Source organism: Salmo salar, chromosome 19, assembly GCF_965601325.2.
Source record: "Salmo salar chromosome 19, fSalSal1, whole genome shotgun sequence".
In the NCBI taxonomy this organism is placed as follows: Eukaryota; Metazoa; Chordata; class Actinopteri; order Salmoniformes; family Salmonidae; genus Salmo; species Salmo salar.
The window spans coordinates 87,623,049-87,631,990 of record NC_138309.1 but is presented as its reverse complement, the minus strand read 5'-3'; the positions used below and the strand labels follow the sequence as shown (position 1 = coordinate 87,631,990).

Genomic DNA, 8,942 nt, shown 5'->3' with positions numbered 1-8,942 from the left:
TAATGTGTTAGTAGTATAATGTGTTAGTATAATGTGTTGGTAGTATAATGTGTTAGTATAATGTGTTAGTAGTATAATGTGGTAGTAGTATAATATGTTATTATAATGTGGTAGTATATTGTGTTAGTAGTATAATGGGTTAGGAGTATAATGGGTTAGGAGTATAATGTGTTAGTAGTATAATGGGTTAGTAGTATAATGTGTTAGTAGTATAATGTGTTAGTAGTATAATGTGTTAGTATAATGTGTTAGTATAATGTGTTAGTAGTATAATGTGGTAGTAGTATAATGTGTTAGTAGTATAATGTGGTAGTAGTATAATGTGTTAGTATAATGTGGTAGTATATTGTGTTAGTAGTATAATGTGGTAGTAGTATAATGTGTTAGTAGTATAATGTGTTAGTAGTATAATGTGGTAGTAGTATAATGGGTTAGTAGTATAATGTGTTAGTATAATGTGTTAGTAGTATAATGTGTTAGTAGTATAATGTGTTAGTAGTATAATGTGGTTAGTAGTATAATGTGTTAGTAGTATAATGTGTTAGTAGTATAATGTGTTAGTAGTATAATGTGTTAGTATAATGTGTTAGTAGAATAATGTGTTAGCAGTATAATGTGTTAGTAGTATAATGTGTTAGTAGTATAATGTGTTAGTATATTGTGTTAGTAGTATAATATGGTAGTAGTATAATGTGGTAGTAGTATAATGTGGTAGTAGTATAATATGTTAGTATAATGTGGTAGTATATTGTGTTAGTATAATGTGGTAGTAGTATAATGTGTTAGGAGTATAATGTGTCAGGGGTATAATGTGTTAGTAGTATAATGGGTTAGTAGTATAATGTGTTAGTATAATGTGTTAGTAGTATAATAAGTTAGTAGTATAATATATTAGTATAATGTGTTAGTAGTATAATGTGGTAGTAGTATAATGTGGAAGTGGTATAATGTGTTAGTAGTATAATGTTGTAGTAGTATAATGTGTTAGTATAATGTGTTAGTAGTATAATGTGGTAGTAGTATAATGTGTTAGTAGTATAATGTGTTAGTATAATGTGGTAGTAGTATAATGGGTTAGTAGTATAATGTGGTAGTAGTATAATGTGTTAGTAGTATAATGTGTTAGTATAATGTGTTAGTAGTATAATGTGGTAGTAGTATAATGTGTTAGTATAATGTGGTAGTAGTATAATGTGTTAGTAGTATAATGTGTTAGTAGTATAGTGTGTCAGGGGTATAATGTGTTAGTAGTATAATGTGTTAGTAGTATAATGTGTTAGTATAATGTGTTAGTATAGTGTGTTAGTAGTATAATGTGTTGGTAGTATAGTGTGTCAGGGGTATAATGTGTTAGTAGTATAACGTGTTAGTAGTATAATGTGTTAGTAGTATAATGTGTTAGTAGTATAGTGTGTCAGGGGTATAATGTGTCAGGGGTATAATGTGTTAGTAGTATAATGGGTTAGTGTAGTGTGTCAGGGGTATTGTCACGTCCTGGCCAGTATAAGGGATAATTGGTATTGTAGTTTGGTCAGGACGTGGCAGAGGGTATTCGTTTTATGGTATTCGGCGTGGTGTGTTTGTTGTAGGGGATTTGATTTGTGTATTCCGGAGTTTTTGGGCACTGTTCCTTGTTATGTATGTCTATGATTGATCTAGCTGTTGTATATCTATGTGGGGTCAATTGGGGTTGGGACTCTCAATTGAAGGCAGGTGTTGTCCATTTGCCTTTGATTGAGAGTCCCATATATTAGGGTGTGTTTGTATGTGTCTTTTGTGGGAGATTGTTGTGTGCACTGCGTTTGTTTGAGCCTGCCACACTGGTGCCGGTGTGTTTATTGTTTTGTTTTTTCTTCAAGTGGATACCTTACCTGTTTTTATCAGGAATAAACATGAGTGTCCACAATCCCGCTGCATTTTGGTCCTCCTTTCCTCAACACGACGAAATACGTGACAGGTATAATGTGTTAGTAGTATAATGGGTTAGTAGTATATTGTGGTAGGAGTATATTGTGGTAGGAGTATAATGGGTTAGTAGTATATTGTGGTAGGAGTATATTGTGGTAGTAGTATAATGGGTTAGGAGTATATTTTGTTAGTATAGTGTGTTGGGAGTATAAGAGAGGTAGTTAGGAAACCAGGCCAAATGCCCCTCAGTGACACCAATACTCCTTAGCCGGCCCACAAGAATGGAATGGTCTACCGTATCAAAAGCTTTGTCCAAGTCAATAAAAATAGCAGCACAACATTACTTAGAATCATGGGCAATGGTGACATCATTGAGGACCTTTTATTAAGGTTGCAGTGACGCATCCATAAACCTGAGCGAAAACCAGATTGCAGACCAGAGAGAGAATACTATAGACATCAAGAAAGCCGGTCAGTTGAATATTGACAAGTTTTGCCAACACTTTTGATAAACAAGGCAAAATAGAAACAGTTAGGATCAGCTTGATCTCCCCCCCTTTAAATAAAGGATGCACCGTGGCTGCCTTCCAAGCAATGGGAACCTCCCCAGAGAGGAGAGACAGGTTAAAAAGGACAGAGATAGGGCTTGGCGATGACAGGGGCAGCAACCTTTTAAGAAGAAAGATTCTGAAACAGATGTTTTTTGGAGGTCAAATTTCAGGAGCTCCTTTAGCATTTTTTATTTTGTATTTTTTATTATTTTTTTTTTTAAAAAATTGTCATTTAGAAGACGCTCTTATACAGAGCGACTTACAGTAGTGAATGCATACATTTCATACATTTCATTTCATGTTTTTTTTTTTTTTTTAACTGGCCCCCCGTGGGAATCGAACCCACAACCCTGGCGTTGCAAACACCATGCTCTACCAACTGAGCCACAGGGAAGACATCTCGGACTCAGTGGCTGCCTGCACGGAGAAACTTTGTAGCGGGGCAGGGGAAAAAGAGGGAGGAGCATTGGGGCTAGTCGCATTAGAAGGGGTGGGAGATGAGGAAATGTTGGACGGGCAAGGAGGCGTGGCTGAGTCAAATAGGAATCCTGACTTAATGAATTGGTGATTAAAGAGCTCAGCCATGTGCTTCTTGTCAGTAACAACCACATCATCAACATTAAGGGACATGGGCAGCTGTGAGGAGGAGGGTTTATTCTCCAGGTCTTTAACCATTTTCCAGAACTTCTTGGGGTTAGACCCACAGAGAGAGAACTGCTCCTTAAAGTAACTAACTTTGGCCTTCCGGATAGCATGAGAGCATTTATTTCTAATGAAAAAGGTTATAACCAGAAAGGTTAACATCAGTATTCAAAACACTCTTCCTTAACCATGTCTCAGTAATGACCAACACATCTGGATTGGAGCTGTGAACCCACACTTTCAATTGATCCCTTTTTTGGTAATAGGCTTCTAGTGTTAACGTGCAGAAAACCCAGGCTTTTACGAGAGCAGAAGTCAGTGAAACAGATATCAGCTCACAAGTCAGAATTGGTGCTAGCAACAGTAGATGGGCCAGGTTGTACATGCACATTTCCAGATATCATCAACAGTAATACAATCAGGGCACGGCAGAGGACAGGGAGAGCTCTGCAGTGTTGATTTATGACATCTGAATGTGCAACAAGATCATATTGTACAGCAATTTCATCAGGTTACATGAACACAAAGCCAGCGAGAGGTGGTTAGAATAGGATGGGAGGCCAAGAGTCTGTGTAACCAATAGAGAGTCAGTCTGGTTTCCCTTTTCTTGTGGCAACAGGTCACACATCTTGCTGCTGTGATGTCACACTGTGGTATTTCACCCAATAGACATGGGAGTTCATCAAAATTGGATTTGTTTTCGAATTCTTTGTGGATCTGTGTAATCTGAGGGAAATATGTCTCTAATATGGTCATACATTTGGCAGGAGGTTAGGAAGAGCAGCTCAGTTTCCACCTCTTTTTGTGGGCAGTGTGCACATAGCCTGTCTTCTCTTGAGCCAGGTCTGACTACGGCGGCCTTTCTCAATAGCAAGGCTATACTCACCGAATCTGTACATAGTCAAAGCTTTCCTTAAGTTTGGGTCAGTCACAGTGGTCAGGTATTCTGCTACTGTGTTCTCTCTGTTTAGGGACAAATAGCATTCTAGTTTGCTCAGTTTTTTGTTAATTCTTTACAATGTGTCAAGTAATTGTCTTTTTGTTTTCTCCTGATTTGGATGGGTATAATTGTGTTGTCCAATTTGGTGTATGTCCCATTTTGTGAATTCTTGGTTGGTGAGCGGACCCCAGACCTCACAACCATAAAGGGCAATGGGTTCTGTAACTAAGTATTTTTAGCCAGATCCTAATTGGTATGTCGAATTTTATGTTCCTTTTGATGGTGTAGAAGACCCTTCTTGCCTTGTCTCTCAGATCGTTCACAGCTTAGTGGAAGTTACCTGTGGTGCTGATGTTTAGACCGTATGTATTGTTTTTTTCTCTTTCTTTCTCTCTCTCCTCTCTTTCTCGTCCCTCTTCCCTCTCCCCCTCTCTCTATATCTCCTTCTCTCTCTCATTTGCTCTCCTCTCTGTCTTCCACCTCTATCTCTGTCTCTCTCTCTCTCTCTCTCTCTCTCCCTCTCTCTCTCCTCCCTCTCTCTCTCAGGGCTAGATCGATAGGGGATTTGGTTAGGTACGGGGCTGTGGGATCGTGTGTCTGTCCACCAGCAGCTGCTCTCCCCTGTCGTGACCGAGGCTGACAGGCCTGGACAGCAGTAATAGTGCTACATTAGCATGTTAGCGTAGCCAGACCAAGGCTACGTCCCACATGACACCTTATCCTTTTACAGTGCACTACTTTTGACCAGGGTCCATAGGGCTCAGTGCCCTATGTAGGGAATAGGGTGTCATTTGGAATGGACACCAAGCCCTCTCAGAGTAGAGCAGCAGCCTGGATAGACGGCAGGAGTATCAATCCTACTACTGCACTGCAGCACAGTTTAATTAAATTGTGACATATAAGGGGTACTGAAATGAAACAAACTTGGATAAACCATATTGATGGTCCAATGAAGGACATTTCTTCTAATCATATGGATACAACTGCTACAGGAAATAACTAGTATACTGTTTCCTGCGTTGTATTACAGTGTTGAAATATTACTTTTGTCCACAAAGTGGCAGTGTTGTCCCATTCTTCATTGCAAAACCATGCAAAAGACACTGTATTTTGAAATGAAGTTGAAAAGTGAGACCCAAATCTTTATTTTTTGATTGTTTGTATTGTAATGAAACAGGCAAGGAGGGAGCAGGTCTTGAACCCTCGACCTTCTAGCCCGAAGTCCAGCGCTTTTATCGACTGTGTCCCAAAAGCATGTTCGAGCGGCAGAGTCGATATCCACGCTTATAAACCCAGAGTCGTTACAGTATGTACATCTCTATTAAAGATATTTCATAAATTCGCCACCAGATTAGGTTTATATCAACCCTCGACAAAAATCAGACAGGAACTAATGTAAGCGGAATGTTTTTTACGTACTGTGTGGTATCCTACGGAAGGGATTACAAACGGCGCACTGCTATTTACCGGAACTGTTTCCTGTGTCAACATATCTTGCTAGCCGGAGCGAAAAAGTGCCCACATTCAACTATTGTGTGGTAATGAAAATAAGTATCATTTTATGACACTCTATCAGTAATGTTGTATATGTCACTATATTGTAAGATGTATTGGTAATCTGATTATGTAGTGGACTGGATTTTGTTTTTGGTACGTTGATTGTTCGTCAAAACTGGAAGGCAACGACTGGTTAGCTGCTAGCTAACAAGCTATTTTAGTAGACAGCTAGCTAGCTAATAGCTTCCGATAGCTTGGTGCTTCAGCTGTTATTTGTACGGTTAGAGACGTGATGATGGACGCGTCTCTGATTCAGGGTTTTAAAGTACATGTTAAAGATGTATTATAATGTTTAACGCTGTTCCCTATAACTATGTGTCTAGTTAGCTAGCTAGCCACCTGAAATTAGACATTTTGATGTCGTTTTGTTTCAGGGACAAGAGTTTCGGATTTCAAGACAAAATGGGTGAGTGAATGTTAAGATTACTTTTTATTTTATTTTTTGTTGCATGTCACCAACATAATGTAAAATAATAGGCATAAATTACCAATGAATTGAAACGCAGTTTAACAGTCTCACCTTTTCCTCTTCCTCTCATTAGATGGTGAAGAGAAGGCCTACGGTGGCTGTGAAGGCCCAGATGCCATGTATGTGAAGCTGATCTCCTCTGATGGCCATGAGTTTATAGTGAAGAGGGAACACGCCTTGACTTCAGGGACCATCAAAGCCATGTTGAGTGGACCAGGTAATCCCTTGACCTCATATTAGTTGTAATCCTTTACCCCAACTTGCTCTCAATGTTTGTAGCCAGGAAGTGCCAACGGTTAATCATTTTGAATAAACAGAAATGTTACTTCTGAACCACATCTCAGATCTATAAATCCTCATTCTGTGTATCAAACTAATAACGTTTCTTACCTTCTTTTTTTTTTCCCAGGTCAGTTTGCAGAGAACGAAACCAACGAAGTGAACTTCAGAGAGATCCCTTCCCATGTCCTGTCCAAGGTGTGCATGTACTTCACCTACAAGGTCCGCTATACCAACAGTTCCACAGAAATACCAGAATTCCCCATCGCCCCTGAGATTGCCCTGGAACTACTCATGGCTGCAAACTTCTTGGATTGTTAAAAACTTCAAAACAAATGTAGCATCTGAAACTTTTTTTTTTTTTTTTAATATTTGTTTTAACTATTTAACTTGTTTGCCATGTTGCTTCAGATATAAAACAAAACCGTGAATGATGATGAGTACTTTGTCAGTATGCTTTTAAGCTTTTATTTATATATATATATTTTTTTTGCTTTATGTCCACCTTTTTATTGGTTAGTAACGACTTTGATTTGAATATAATAAACAGATATGGCTGCACCAGTTGCTCCAGAATGTGGCTAGCCCTGGTAAACAATCGTTCCTTACCTCCCCACCACAATAAAGGATGTTCGGTGAGTGTTTTGGTGCTTAATGGGTCCCTTGTGTGATAAGCATTTACACGTATATATTCAATTAGAACAGAATAGCTGTTGGAAGAGTTCATCACATCCATTTATCTGTGGGCATTAAAGCTGTACAACAGTATTGCCTAATATAACGGTGTTGGATGACAGTTTTGGTCCATTGGGCCAACAACCTTTGTGATTTTTCACCACAGGGAGTTGGGAGTTATCTGCTTCTGATGAGATAGTCATTAGGTCACACCTGTGAGCCTAACTCGAATGAACCGACATAAACAGTAAAGTATCATGTCCAATCTCTATTCACAAAGCCTCAGAGTAGAAGTGCTGAGCTGGGAGACTCCAGTGGCGTAGGGGTCTAAGGCTGTGTCACAGCAAGCCGCGACCGGGAGACCCATGAGGTGGCGCGCAATTCACCCAGCGTCGTCTGGGTTAGAGGAGGGTTTGGCTGGCCGGGATGTCCTTGTCCCATCGTGCTCTAGCGACTCCTTGTGGCAGGCTGGGCGCAATGCACGCTGACTTCAGTTGCCAGTACTGTGTTTCCTCAAGACACATTGGTTTGGCTGGCTTCCGGGTTAAGCGAGCAGTGTGTCAAGAAGCAGTGCAGTTTGGCAGGGTCGTGTTTCGGTGGACGCATGGCTCTCGACATACGGCTCTCCCGCGTCCGTACGGCAGTTGCAACGATGGGACAAGGCTGTGACTACCAATTGGAGAGAAAAGGGTGGTATCTAGGATCAGTTTTGCATTTTAGTTCAAAATGAATGTCTGATAAAACATGATCATGGAGTCACTCCCCCATTGCACGCTCCCTCCTTTTCGTTTTAAAACGTGTGGATTTGTTTACAAAGGAGATGATCGTGGACTACAGGAAGAAGAGGACCGAGCACGCCCCCATTCTCATCGACGGGGCTGTAGTGGAGCAGGTTGAAAGCTTCATGGTCCAAACACACCAAGACAGTCGTGAAGAGGGCATGACAAAACCTATTCCCCCTCAGGAAACTAAAAAGATTTGGCATTGGTCCTCAGATCCTCAAAAGGTTTTACAGCTGCACCATCGAGAGCATCCTGACGGGTTGCATCACTGCCTGGTAGGGCAACTGCTCGGCCCCCGACCGCAAGGCACTACAGAGGCTAGTGCGTACGGCCCAGTACATCACCGGGGCCAAGCTTCCTGCCATCCAGGACCTCTACACCAGGCGGTGTCAGAGGAAGGCCCTAAAAAGCAGTACCAGAGCGCCAAGTCAAGGTCCAAGAGGCTCCTAAATAGCTTCTACCCCCAAGCCATAAGACTCCCTCTATGAATAGTCACTTTAATAACTCTACCTACATGTACATACTACCTCAATTACCTCGACACCGGTGGCCCCGCACGTTGACTGTACCACTACCTCCTGTATATAGCCTCTCTATTGTTATTTACTGCTGCTCTTTAATTATTTGTTATTCTAATCTCTCACTTTTTTTTGGGGGGGGGGGGGGGGTATTTTCTTAAAACAGCATTGTTGGTTATGGGATTGTGAGTAAAGCATTTCACTGTAAGGTCTACACTTGTTGTATTCGGCGCATGTGACAAATAAGATTTTGATTTGATTAGGAGGGTAAAGATGCCAACAATATCTTTTAATAGAGCTATGGCTGACAGGTGGACCCGGTAAGACGTAGCAGCATAGGTGAATCTGTGTAAAGATCTCTAAAGACCCCGTCATCACATCTGCATTCAAAAGACCACCGACCACGATCTAAATCACAATAATGTTCAGTTGTGGAACAACAGGGGGGGTTTTGGGGGGAGGGGGGACGGTCTCTGTGTTGTTTCAATAGGCTAGAATCACATTGTCACTCTTATTTTGTCTTCTAAACCAATAAATAATCGCTTTTTGTGAAGAGCCATTTAGGAGGAGCTGCTTGGCAAATTGAACGGGGTGATCATGTGATGACGGTGGGAGTTTATT

General features: G+C 40.7%; 1 protein-coding gene across 1 annotated transcript; it reads left to right on the top strand.

Moving 5' to 3' along the window:
* The first annotated feature begins 5,350 nt into the window (after positions 1-5,350).
* On the top strand, positions 5,351-6,990 carry eloc (elongin C). Its single transcript, XM_014159901.3, has 4 exons — positions 5,351-5,579; positions 5,973-6,004; positions 6,141-6,284; positions 6,477-6,990. Exons 1-4 carry the CDS (start codon positions 5,446-5,448, stop codon positions 6,665-6,667), a joined length of 501 nt encoding a protein of 166 aa, XP_014015376.1. The 5' UTR covers positions 5,351-5,445; the 3' UTR covers positions 6,668-6,990.
* The last annotated feature ends 1,952 nt before the right edge of the window (positions 6,991-8,942 follow it).